This window comes from Nicotiana sylvestris, chromosome 1 (genome assembly GCF_000393655.2).
Source record: "Nicotiana sylvestris chromosome 1, ASM39365v2, whole genome shotgun sequence".
Classification (NCBI taxonomy): domain Eukaryota; kingdom Viridiplantae; phylum Streptophyta; class Magnoliopsida; order Solanales; family Solanaceae; genus Nicotiana; species Nicotiana sylvestris.
In genome coordinates, this window is record NC_091057.1 from 72,814,487 (window position 1) to 72,828,607 (window position 14,121).

At 38.0% G+C, this 14,121-nt stretch overlaps 1 protein-coding gene across 1 annotated transcript; it reads right to left on the reverse strand.

Moving 5' to 3' along the window:
• Positions 1–9,838: 9,838 nt before the first annotated feature.
• Positions 9,839–10,516, reverse strand: LOC138871263 (uncharacterized). Its single transcript, XM_070149140.1, has one exon. It carries the CDS (start codon positions 10,514–10,516, stop codon positions 9,839–9,841), a length of 678 nt encoding a protein of 225 aa, XP_070005241.1.
• Between the last annotated feature and the right edge of the window lie 3,605 nt (positions 10,517–14,121).

Consider the following 14,121-nt stretch of genomic DNA (forward strand, 5'->3'; position numbering starts at 1 on the left):
AGCAGGAACCGCAGAAGCGGCTATGTGGACCGCATATGCGGAGCCGCAAATGCGGAAGTATGATCGCATATGCGTAATTTCGGCTGTTATTAGATTTCCGCAAAAGCGGATGAGAGACCGCAAATGCAGTACCCCAGGTGTGTGGATTGAACGTAGATGCGGGTCCTGGTGTCATAAGTGAAATCTGCAGAAGATAATGTTTTTCCGCAGAAGTGGAAGTGCAGATGCGCTTATAGGATCGCAGGTGCGAAAATGCTTGGCAGAAGATATAAAAATGCCCCCTCGTGATTTTCAGTCATTTGTTCACCATTTTTGTGCGATTTTGTAGCTCCAAGTTCTGATTTCAAAAGGGGATCAAGTGTATCCATAGAGGTAAGCAACTTGGGCTTTATACCTTGTGTTTATGGTGATTATACCATTGTTAAATCATGAAAATTTGTGGGAAATTAGAGGAAGGGTTGGGAATTTAGGGCTTGAAATTGGAGAGTCAATTTTTTTAGAATTTTAGTGACCATATGAGGTCGGATTTTTGTAAATTTGATATGTATGAACTCATGAGAGGATGATGATTCCATTGATGTTAATTTTGATGAATTTTGAGACGTGGGCCCATGGGCCAGGTTTGAGCAATTTCGGGATTTCGATGTTAAATTAGATATATTCAAGTGGGCTTTGCTCCCTTAGCATATTTTAATGATTATGTGCTGATTTTGGCTATATTTGGAGTATCTGGAGGTCGATTCGTGTGGGCGAGGCATCGCGAGCTATAGTTTGTACCGAATCGAGGTGAGTAATGATTGTAAATGATGTTCTGAGGGTTTGAAACCCCGGATTGCACATTGTAGTGCTATATTGAGGTGAGGCACATGCTTGATGACGAGTGTGGGGTCATGCACTATTGGGGATTGTGACTTGGTCCGTCCCCGTTGATAATTTTACCATGTATTTGATTGGAAACTATTTGCTATCATCATTATCTGGGCTGAATGCCATATTTGGGACTAGTGCCAGCTATTTAAACCTTTCGAGGATTTTTTTGTTGATATTTTCTCACTCTTTTGACTTTATACTTGAACTTAGTCATGTTATTTTTTACTGTTTTCAAAACTCAACCAACTTTACTTTGCTTTAACACTTGACATGATATTTCAAATAATATTTGGGCTGAGCATCATGTTTTACTGTTGCCCGAGTGACTTATGTGAATTTTGACTGAGTAAGGCCGAGGGCCTGTGTTATGAGGATATCTTTTGGGTTAGGCTGCACGCTGCAACAGTGATACACTAATCTGATTATTAGGCCAAGGGCCTGAGATATATACGCCACGAGGTGGCTTGTTGATATTGAAATGTGGCAGAGAGCCTTTTTATGATGCCACGAGGTGGCTTGATATTTCACTTGGACCGTAAGGGGTCTCTCCAGGAGTCTGCACACCCCAGTGAGTGCGGGTACCCATTGTGATGTGAGATATAGCCTGAGGGGCTGATATTGTTCTATGTGATCGCCCGAGGGGCTGGTATTGTTCTATGTGATTTGCCTAAGGAGCTAGTACTGTTCTAAGATATTGCCTGAGGGGAGGATTTGATGACATTGTGCCCGAAGGGCGAACCTTATGTGCTTATCTTTTTTATTTTCCTGCCATTTACCTATTTAATTATGTATTTGTGCCCGAGGGGCGGATTTCTGTGCTTATTTGCACTAATTGTTTTGCATTCATTTAGGTAACTGTTGAAAAAGTCATTTTCAAAGAAGTTTAAACTAAGCTATGATGTTTTAAGAAATTTTTCAACTTCACTACTTTCTTACTGATTTTGAACTGCTTATATACAGCATTTTGATATGCTTTACGTGATTTCTTACCATTCAAACTTTAGTTTTGATTATTACTCATTGAGTTGGAGTACTCACTTTACTCCTTGCACCTTTTGTACAGATTCAGGTATTTCTGAACCTTGTAGCGGGTAATGGCTGATCGGAGGCAGAGTCATCGGAGTTTAGCAAGGCAGCTGTCGGCGTTCGCAGCACTACTTTTCTCCCTCTTCATTTCATTTGTCTGTGTTTTGTACATTTAAGACTTTTCAGTTGTATTTATACCCTAGTAGATGCTCGTGACTTGTGACACCCCGTATTGGACTGTGTTTGGGTTGTATTTCGCACATTGTACTATCTTTTGCTTAGTCTTTGGCTTATTTACCAATGCTTAGACTATTTATTAATGTTTAACTATTTAAAAATTGATTTGGGACTAGTTGGTTGGCCTTGTCTTCATGAGAGGCGCCATCACCACCGGGTCCGGGTTTAGGGTCGTGACAAGTTGGTATCAAAGCCTAGGTTACAAAGGTCTTACGAGTCATGAGCAGATTTAGTAGAGTCTCACGGATCGATTCGGAGAAGTCTATATTAATCCTAGAGAGGCTACAGAACCTTTAGGAAAAACTTCACATTCTTAAATTCTTATCGTGCATCCTTGATTCAGCTTGAAAAGTAACTCGTGAAATTCCTTCCACGCGTTCGTATGCACACATGATCGCTATGTATCAGATGTGCATCGATGGCTTGTGATTCCCTGATTGAGGGGCGAGATGTGATATCTGCGAGTTGATGTTGGGCCAGTTTGGAGGACTTGAGGCCTGATTTTTGCCTATAACTTGAGTACCGAGGTGCTGATTTTGTAAGCAAGTGTTCTTGAACTTAAATGTTCGGTGGTGTCCCTATTAGTAGAAGTGATGGCTGGATGGCTATGTGATGAGTATGTGAGTACTGCAAGATGTATCTATATGATTTGGAAGAGATTAGAAGAGTCTGCTGGAGGATAGAAGAACTATTAGGTGCTTGATTTCCATCTTGATTGAGGTATAGCCCCGAGTTATGGGCGTATTAACAATTTTTTCATGTTTCCTAGTTGGGAGTGAAGTAAATTTTATGTTGCGGTATGAGTTCAGACTCAGGACGACTAAGTGATTGTGTAATGTTTGTGATGGTGGAAGGTATACAAAAAGGTTAGTTCGAGGCGAAGCGAGTGGGTCATCTCCTGCGGAGTGTTCGGAAGTTTGTGCGATCCTTATGTGTCTGTTAGAAGATCTCATTTACAAGTGAAATACAAGTGTTAAAATTTGAATTTTGGGTCGCTTAAGAGAGAGGGCTTGACTGTTGCAAGAATGAATGCGAGATTTGCAGAAGATTCAAGGTACTAGATGGTCTGTGTTTCACGAGCTTATGAAGGATTGAGTTTAATCTCACTATGGTATTATGGCAGCAATAGAGTATATGCGTTATAAATTATTGTGTGTGTTTTCGTCTATGGCTTTGAGCCAAGTGGGGTAGTCTGCTATTGATTAGGTGATTGCGCGATTAGGTGCTATGTTGGTTCCAGTTTGAGGCGTACTGGTGACTCAGTTATGGATAACGAAGATTGATGTCGAGGATGGCTCGAGTAAAAAGGAAATTTTTACAAAGGTTATATTATACTTCATAGGTGCATGAGAATCATGGAATGTCATAAGTTGTTGTTGGTAAAGGATGCTCGGTGCATAGAGCAGGAAGTTGCTTAGTTGTATTGGGATAAGGTTACATTCTGCGGTGTCAGAGTGCTAATGAGGCACGGGTTGTTCGGTTCGTTTGATCAGGCTAATTGCGGTTTGAGTAGAGTGGATAACTCTCGGGAATGGTTCAAATGGGTTAAAGATTTTCAGGTAATAATTGGAGATTTTCAAATGCATAATTGGGCTAGAAACTGAGGTTTGCATTAAAGGGTGCCAAGACTTGTGCCATTTCTATATCTATTATGGGATTCTATATATTAGTATTAGGAAGGTAATGGTTCCAGATTCGCAGGAAGTCCCTTCGGGGTAGGTATTTTTAACGTGGCGCTTTTGGAAACATTTAAGAGAGTACTCAGCGGCTTATGAGCCTTAGACTGTGTGGTTTTATTCTTGGGTTTTGTGTGGTAAGTTTGGGTTGAGGAATTGTGGTGCTACATCAAGAGGAAATATCAAGTTGAAGGTAAATCAGAAGGAAACTCGGATAGATGGGATAGCTTGGTAGTAGGCGAGATCGGTATGGTAAGGATATGATTAGTTTCTTGGGTGTGTACGGGTTTAATGAGTTCCTACAAGTATTCGTGGCAATGCTCTTAGGTTTTGATGGCTTGCATAGCTTGGTCGAATTAGAAGGATTCAGTCCTGGCAGTTCTGGTTTGTGCAATGGGAACTCGGAGAGTTCTTGATGGTTTCTACCATGGTTGGAGATGTATATTTTCTAAGGGCATGAGAAGCATGGGATGTATAGTGATTTTCTTCTAGATGGGATCAATGGAAAGTTCTTGACTAGTTGAGTACGTAGATATTTGTTGCTCGAGAGGGAGATGAAGTTCTCATATTATCCTAGGATGGTATGGTATATGCGGTATGTTGTGGAGGATTGAGATTTGCGTGTGTAAGGTTACAATTCAGTTCTGAATGCAAGGTCATAAAATTCTTGGGCAGCACCGGCAGTTTCAGATGATTAGAGAAATGAGCTTCAGATGATTAGGGGAATGATCTTCATATGATTAAGGAAATGGTATTGCTAATTGGAGTGATTTGACGAGGGTATATGTTTCAGAAAAGGCAATGTTATTAAGTTGATGGTACTTCGGTAGTATTGCGGCACTTTTTTGTTAGATCGACTATTGATATTCGCGTTTGCTTGGTGGCACAGAGGAATTTTATAGTATCTCTTGTGGAATGATTGGGTATTTGAGGTGTGGTATGCATTCAGACGGTGGAATTGGGATCAGATATGGTGATTCATGTGCTATGTTGTGGTTGTGGGTCGTGTGTATCGGCACTGTTTAGTGACTATCAGAGTTTGGAGACCCTAGCGGATCTGTTGTTGCTTGGTATTTTAGATTTTGGATGTGATATTGGGTTCAGACTGGTTGTCTCTGTGTTGTGTCATTCTAGACTATTGCACCAAGGCGGCACTGTTGGCTATGTCGGAAATGCCACAAATTAAGTGGTGAGGTTCGGTGGATTATGTCCTAGTAGAGTGATTTTATATTTCGAAAACCCAGTAGACGGCTGGGAAGGATTGTCTTCCTTATTTGGCTTCTCGTGATGGATGTCAGTGCAGAGGCTTCTACCATTCATTCAGTTCCAGTGGTGAGGGACTTTTCGGATGTGTTTCTTGTGGCCAGGCAAGGTTGTTGATTTCGGTATTAATTTGATGTCGGGCATCATATCGTATGGCACCGGCAAAGTTATAGGAGTGGAAGGAGCAGCTTCTGGTTTCCTTGATAAGGAGTTCGTTGGTAGGCCAATGTGGATGCGTGTTCTAACTTGAGTCGGCTTGATTGGATCCAAAATTGTATTTTTGAGGGATGTGTTGATTCGACTATTGTTGAGCTTACTAGTAATCTAGGAAGATCAATGAATTACCTTTCCGTGATGCGAGGCATTAGGATTTGTTGGTTATCGGCATATATGGAGCAGTGTTTGGATAGGGTCGCGCATTGCAGTGAAGTTATGTGGAGGTATGACATTGCGGGTTAGATTCCTAGGTTCTGTTCCTATGATGTGGGACGAGTTTTCAGCCTTGTATTGTGGTGGCACTAGTGAGCTTGAGGTACAACTCTTTCATTTAAGTCATTTTCATGATTGAGTATGTTCAGACTGTTGCTTATTGGTACGCGTATTGTGCAAGTTGTGGCTTAGGCCTGTATTGATGTATCATGTCACTAGAGTAGTGTGTTGGATTAGAGGAGATCGTTGGGATCATTAATGAATACGAACAGATTCGATTTTAGCATGTTGGAAGGATAATATCGAGCTTCGGCTAAGAAATTTGTTGTGGTATTTGCCAAAGGAGAAGTGGCTTCATGAATGGTTGATCTGAGAAATGGTTATGGCTTACCGCGAGTTTTAGTGATCATTGGCAGTATATGAAGGTGTTGGGATGAGCCTTTAGTTGATAAAAGTTTTTCTATCGGTATTCGGGTGTTGTGTGTAGCTGCTGTGATTAGAAGTTATCACTACAAGAGTTTGAGTTATTTGGTATATCATGTGATTGCACCTGAGATAGCAGATGTGGTTTGTTATAGCTTGTTCGGACTTATTCACAATATAAATGTGAGAATCTGATCGCATTGATGATTTTAGAAGTAGAAATGTGGTTATATGGTTTATGGGCTAGATTGGGTTGTGAAATTCCAGTTACAATGTGTTATCGAACCTAAATGAGATAGGGTTATGTGGGATCACCCATTGGTATATGCATGGTAAGGTTATTCAGTGATTGCTTGGCTTTTAGAACAACTATGAGCACGTTCGTGGACGAATGCATGTTTAAGTGGGGGAGGAGGTAACGACCTGACCGGTCGTTTTGAGCTTTTACACTTTGTTCACAATTCTTCGGCATTACTTGCCCCGTGTGATTTTTTACGACTCATGTGAATCGTTGGATTTGGTTTTCAGGATAATTGGAAGGAATTTGGAAGAACAGTTCCCAGTTTGAAGCTTGAAATTTGAAAGGTTTGACCAATATTTGACTTGCTTGTATATGATCGTGGATCAGAATTTTTATGATTTTGTTAGCTCCGTTAGGTGATTTGGGCCTTAGGAGCATGATCAAAATGCATGTTGGAAGTCCGTGGAAGGGTTAGGCTTGAATTGGCGAAATTGAGATTTTGGCGATCTCCGTTTGGTAGGCGAGATTTAGATATAGGTGTCAGAATGGAATTCCGAGAGTGGCAATAGCTTCGTTGTGTCATTTGGGATGTATGTGTAAAATATCATATTATTCGGACGTGGTTTGTTTGGATTTTTTAGCAAAAGCGGAGTTTGAAAGATTTTAGAAAGTTTGGCTCGAATCCGATGTGTTTTAGGTGATTTGATGTTGTTTGAGGTGTTTCGATAATTGGGACAAGTTTGAATAAGGTATTAGAATATGTTTGTGCTTTTGGTTGAGGTCCCGTGGGCCTCGGGGTGATTACGGATGGTTAACGGAGAAGTTTAGATTTTGTTGCAGCTGCTGAATTTGCTGCTTCTGGTATTTTTGCGCATGCTGATTGGGGACCGCAGGTGCGGCGCAGCATAAGCAGAGTTTTAGTCGCAGAAGCGGAAAGGGGATTGAGGAGAAGGAACCCCATATGCGGTCCACAATTTCCGATGTTATGTGATTTCCGCAGAAGCGGACGAGAGACCGCAAATGCGGTACCGCATGTGCGTGGATTGACCGCAGATGCGGGTCCTAGTGTCATAAGTGGAATCCGCAGAAGCAGATGTTTTTTCGCAGAAGCGGAAGCGCAGATGCGCTTATAGGATCGCAGGTGCGAAAGAGCTGGGCAGAATGTATAAAAATGCCCCTTCGTTATTTTCAGTCATTTGTTCCACCATTTTTGTGCGATTTTTGAGCGCCAAACTGTGATTTCAAGAGGGGATCAAGTGTATCCACAGAGGTAAGCTACTTGGGCTTTATACCTTGTGTTTATGGTGATTATATAATTGTTTAATCATGAACATTTGTGGGAAATTAGAGGAACAGTTGGGAATTTAGGACTTGAAATTGGAGAGTGAATTTTTTTAGAATTTGAGTGACCATATGAGGTCGGATTTTGGCAAATTTGCTATGTATGAACTCGTGAGAGGATGTGGATTCTATTGATGTTAATTTTGTCGAATTTTGAGACATGGGCCCGGGGTCGGGTTTGAGCAATTTCGGGATTTTGATGTTAAATTGGATACCTTCGAGTGGGCTTCGCTCCCTTAGCATATTTTATTGATTTTGTGCTGATTGTTGCTAGATTTGGAGCATCCGGAGGTTGATTCGTGCAGGCTAGGCATCTCAGGCTATAGTTTGGACCGAATCGAGATAAGTAATGATTGTAAATGATTTTCTGAGTGTTTGAAACCCCGGATTGCACATCGTAGTGCTATATTGAGGTGAGGCACATGCTTGATGGCGAGCGTGGGGTCGTGCACTATTGGGGATTGTGACTTGGTCCATCTCGATTGATGATTTTACTGCGTATTTGATTGAAACAATTTGCTATCATCATTATCTGGACTGAATGCCATATTTGGGCCTAGTGCTAGCTATTTGAACCCTTTGGGGATTTTTTTGTTGATATTTCCTCACTATTTTTACTTTATACTTGAACTCGGTCATGTAATTTTCCACTGTTTTCAAAACACAGCCAATTTTACTTTGCTTTAACACTTAAAATGATATTTCAAATAATATTTTGGGCTGAGCATCATATTTTACTGTTGCCCGAGTGACTTATGTGAATTTTGACTAAGTAAGGCCGAGGGCCTGTGTTGTGAGGATATCTTCCGGGTCAGGCTGCATGCCGCAACAGTGATACACTGATTTGATCATGAGGCCGATGGCGTGAGATATGTACGCCATGAGGTGGCTTGTTAATATTGAAATGAGGCCGAGAGCCTGTTTATGATGCCACAAGGTGGCTTGATATTGCGGTTGGGCCATAAGGGGCCCCTGCAGGAGTCTGCACACCCCAGTGAGCGCAGGTACCCATTGTGATGTGAGATATAGCCCGAGGGGCTAATATTGTTATATTTGATAGCCCGAGGGCCTGGTATTGTTCTATGTGATTTACCCGAGGGGCTGGTACAGTTCTGAGATATTGCCTGAGGGGCGGATTTGATGACATTGTGCCCAAGGGGTGAACCTTATATGCTTATCTTTCTTATTTTCCTGCCATTTACCTGTTTAATTGTGTATTTGTACCTGAGGGGCGTATTTCTGCTCTTATCTGCACTAATTGTTTTGCATTCATATGTGTAACTGTTGAAAAAGTCATTTTCAAAGAAGTTTAAACTGAGTTAAGATGTTTTAAGAGAATTTTCAGCTTCATTGCTTTCTTACTGATTTTTGAACTGCTTTTTTACAGCATTTTGATATGTTTTATGTCATTTCTTACCATTCAGACTTTAGTTATGATTATTACTCACTGAGTTGGAGTACTCACTTTACTCCCTACACCTTGTATGCAGATTCAAGTATTTCTAAATCCGGTAGCGGGTATTGGCTGATCGGAGGCAGAGTCATCGGAGTTTAGTAAGGTAGCTGCCGACGTTCGCAACACAGATTTTCTCCCTCTTCATTTCATTAGTTTGTGTTTTGTACATTTCAGACTTCTCAATTGTATTTATACCCTAGTAGATGCTCGTGACTTGTGACGCCCCGGTATCAGGCTGTGTTTAGGTTGTATTCCTCACATTATACTATCTTTTGCTTAGTCTTTGGCTTATTTACCCATGCTTAGACTATTTATTAATGTTTAACTGTTTAAAAATTGAATTGGGACTAGTTTGCTGGCCTTGTCTTCACGAGAGGCGCCATCACGACCGGGTCCGGGTTTAGGGTCGTGACACTGCTGCTAGAAGTTTCACCACTTCTTTCTTGACGACTTACTGCATTGTTGGGTTTAGTCTCCTTTGGGGTTAGACTATTGGCTTATAATCATTCTCCATAAGAATCATGTGCATACAAATAGCTGGACTGATTCCTTTGATATCAGTTATAGTCCACCCTAAGGCTGTTTTGATTTTTCTCAGGACTCCAATCAATTTGCTTTCCTGTTCTATAGTCAAAGAAGATGAAATGATTACTGGAAATAATTCAGGTTCAAGAAATACATATTTTAAAAAAGAAAGAAGTTCTTTGAGTTCAATTTTTAATTGAAATTCTTCTTGTGAGACTTTCTCATTTTCTGACTCTTTTTCTAGAATTTCAGCTTTTTCTGTAATTACGGGGTTTTCATCACTTATGGTACTTGACCTAGCCAAAAAACTCTCCAATGAATCAGTAATTAACTGATTATCTTTGTATTCGTCTACAAGGTCATCTCGTAAATTTGAAAACAAGATGATGATGACTGATCCCTAGGAAATTTCATCATTTTCTGCATGTCAAATATTACTCTATCCTCATCAACTCGCAATACTAATTGTCCTTGATGAACATCAATAATTTCTCTTCCTGTTGCGATAAATGGTCTACCTAAAATTAATTGTACCTTAGTAATTAATTCCATTTCAAGCACTATAAAATCTACTGAAAATACAAATTTGTCAACTCTGACAAGGATATTTTCAATAATTACTTTGGGTCTCTTAGTACTTTGATCATCTAATTGAAGAGACACTCTAGTATTTTTCATTTCACCAAGTTCTAATTTTCTGAAAATTGAAAAAGGCATTAGATTTATTGAGGCACCCGAATCACATATAGCCTTTTCAAAGTGAGTACCTCCCACGGTACAAGGAATTGTAAAACTACCCCGATCACCAAGTTTCTGTGGGTGCTTATTTTGAAGTATAGCACTATATTTTTCTGTAAGTTTAACCACTGAAACTTCTTCCAATTTTCTTTTACTTGACAAAATTTCTTTAAGAAATTTAGAATATGAAGGCATTTGTGTCAAAGCATCTATGAAAGGTATGTTAATGTAAAGTTGCTTTAAAATATCTAGAAACTTTGAAAACTGTTTGTCAAGCTTTTCTCTTTTCATCGTTTGGGAAAAGGGGAGAGGTACAGAGTGAGGATTTGTTATCAATTCATTTTCTTGTACATTTTTCTCTTTATTCTTTTATTCTTTTGGAAACTTAGATTCTATTTTATTCTCGCCTTCATTTACCTTTTCCACTTCTTGTGGCTTTCCTTCTCTGTCTACGTATGGATCATCAAGAGATTTACCTGATCTAGAGAGATGGCTTTGAGGTGTTCTTTTGGGTTTTTCTCAGTGTTGCTTGGTAGAGCACCTTGAATTCGTCCAGACATGTGGGTTGCTAATTGGCTTACCTGATGGTCCCTGTACGTGCTGCTTTTGATTAAAAAATCTTTGAGTATTTTAAGTACCATTAGGATTACTCAATTGAAATCCTGGATGTTTTTGTTCCATGGGACTACCGAATGAGTAATTATTTTTATAACCAATCACATTTACCTGTTCCTCATTTTGTGTTGAAGCTTGACATTCATGATTTGGATGATTACCTTGACAAACATCACAATTCTGTAGTTGGGATGATGTGTGAGCACCTACCTGAAAAGCCTCAACTTTTTGTGTTAAGGTCACAATTTGTTGTGTCAATGAATTCAAAGCTTCAACTTGATATTTTCCTGCTGTTTTCTTGATAATGATTCTGTCTAAGGGCCATTGAACAACATTTTCCAAAATCTCATAAAGCAATTGCAATGCTTCTATAATAGTTTTTCCCATTATTGATCCTCCTGATACTGCATCAATTACATTTCTAGTAGAGGGTTTAAGACCGTGATAGAAAATATATAAAATATCAGGGTCTTGGATACCATGATGTGGGCATTTTTTTAACATTGCTGCTAATATTTCACATGCCTGGTATACAGATTCAGAATCTGTCTGCATAAATTTATTGGTTTCTTCCTTCATTTTAAATGTTTTTGCAGGTGAAAAATATTTAATAAGAAATTTTTGGGTCATTTGGGACCATGTTATAATGGAACCTCTTGGTAGACTTCGCAACCTTGTTTTGGCTTCACCTTTTAATGAAAAAAGGAAAAAGCCGCAACCTAATAGCATCTATTGTAACTCCATTATACCTATAAGTTTCAACTAATTCAAGAAAATCAATTAAATGGGTGTGAAGATCTTTACTTGCATCGCTAGTAAACTGAAATGACTATTGAATGGTTTGAATCAAGCCTGTGCGGATTTCAAAGTTGTTTGCTACAATTGGTGGTCTCCTCACACTTGATTCTCCTTCAAAATGATCTAGCCTTGCATAATCACGGAGTATTGTACCACGTCGTGGTGCCACCTCATCAAACTGTTCTTCTGCTTGATGTGGTGGAAGTTGGTTATTGAGTTCTTCGTTCTCCATTTCCTTTTATGTGAAATTTGAGATCGTGAGGTTTGTTCTTTTCGCAACAACCACAAGGATTTTTCAATTTAAGGATCGTATTTGACTAGTTCTCTAGAAGAGGAACGGGTCATACACTTTCTGAAATTTCTACAGAAAAGTTAAAATAATTAGATAATAAAAAAAATCTCAAATTAGTAGTAAAACAATTAATCAGTAGTAGACTTTAGCCAATCCTCGGCAACGACGCCAAAAATTTGACGAGTGTCTACTCTATATAAAATTTTAACTCGTACTCTATCAAATAATAGTATAGAATGATATCAAACCCACAGAGATTGGTTTATCTATTCTATAGACGTTTCTTGCTTTAATTACTATTTGAGAAAATTAGAAAGAGTTGAGTTGTGAATTAATTAACTAAAAATGCATGAATAGAGCAATAGAAAATATTTTGTTTTTTTATAAATATAATAAAAAAATGTTGGGATCTTGACCTCACTTAATATTTCTATAATATAGTACAACTATCATTCCTCAATTTCTATTTCTCAATAATGTATAAAAGCCTTTCTCGATTACAAATATATATTATTACTTAAGTTGAATAATTAATTGCACTCCTCACAGTAATATTAAAGAACCAGAAATATATGATTGAACTAAAATATGCTCTCGTTAGTAAGTCCCTTTCGGTTACCCTACTTGTTATAACTGATTATTACACTATTAGCTTCTCCCGATTATAAATAAGTGTAAAATCAATTATAACATAAAAGACATAGATGTTATTGAATAAATATTAACATTATCAATACTACACTTAACTATATTATTTCTTCCGCCTCTCTCAATTACAGAATTAATAAATTGTTAATATGTAGTACAAGATAGATAGATGTTAATAAATTAAATAACGTCTAACTGTAAAAGCAAATAAAAGTTAAATAAATTCTAGCTCAAGAATGTGAATTTGAAGAATAATATCTACTATTATATAGAAATATTAAGATCCGTCTATCTCCCAACACAAGAAAAGATACTCCATAATGGAGTTAGTACTGACAATAGAAATAATCTTGCCCATTAATAAGGAAATATAAAGAAATATTCAATAGAATTATTCCCCCTATTTAATTAAAAATAGGAACTAGAGTAATTTTCAATACTACAATTTATTTGGAACTAGAAATGAAGCCACAGTAATGGCTAAAAGAAGAAAGGAAAAGAACAAGCTTTCAAAGAATATTTTATGCCTAGCTCTCTCGTTCCCATAATTAGCTCAAATGAGCTCTATTTATAGACTTCCCCAAAATGTGATACATCTTAATGTAGCAAGTTGCAAGTTACAACTTGCAATTACTTTAATTTGAAAATAGTTTTCACAATAGTCTTCAATCAAGTTGGCAACTTGCAAAAGCTTGTTGTAAACTTGTGCTTCCGAAACTTCTTCTATCAATTTGGCAAGTAGCAGGCCAAAGATTCATGTCTAATTATTTTTCCTTTTTTTAAACACCATAAACTTGTAAACTTTGCTCTTTTTGTCTAGATTTCAAAAAGGTCAATCATTTTCCTTTTCCATTAGTTAATTATTTCCTACAAAGATAGTAAAAATATTACTACTAAAAGTTAAAGATAATAACTAAATTTATGCATGATATTTTCTTTTATCATGTATGTTTGTGTTCATCTAGTTTGCTTCTTTTTGTCAATATCTTGACCCTGCATGTTTTATACGCCTATTCATTCTTTTCTATTTATATGTCGAGGTGCAGAATCATGAATCCCTTTTGATTGATCCTAATTTCCTAAAGTTATGGTTTGATTGCAAGGTTCTCTTATAAACCCCTAATACTTCACTCGTTTGTTTAAGTTGATTTATTCCTTCCTTTATTTGTTGTGATGTTTCACCCTTGCTGAATCCTTTCCCCAAATTGGGTATATTCTATACGTAGACTCAATTGTATACTCTATACTTTTACTATCCCGTATATGCTCGAAAATTAATCTTTCTCAAATTGATTTTCTTTCCTTAATTATCCCTGTTAGAATCCGTTTGAGCTGTATTTCCTTGATTAAGGGAAAATACTTGTATTAATTGATTCTGATGGTGAATACTTCCATAATTGTGCTAAACCTTTGCTTGTTACTTTATTTTCTGCTCGTTTTCAAAGCTATAAATATTCTACCCTCTCTTCTCTAAACATAGGAACATATTGTTCAGAACACACACATACACACTCAAACTCTCTCTTCCTTATCTGCTATTTGT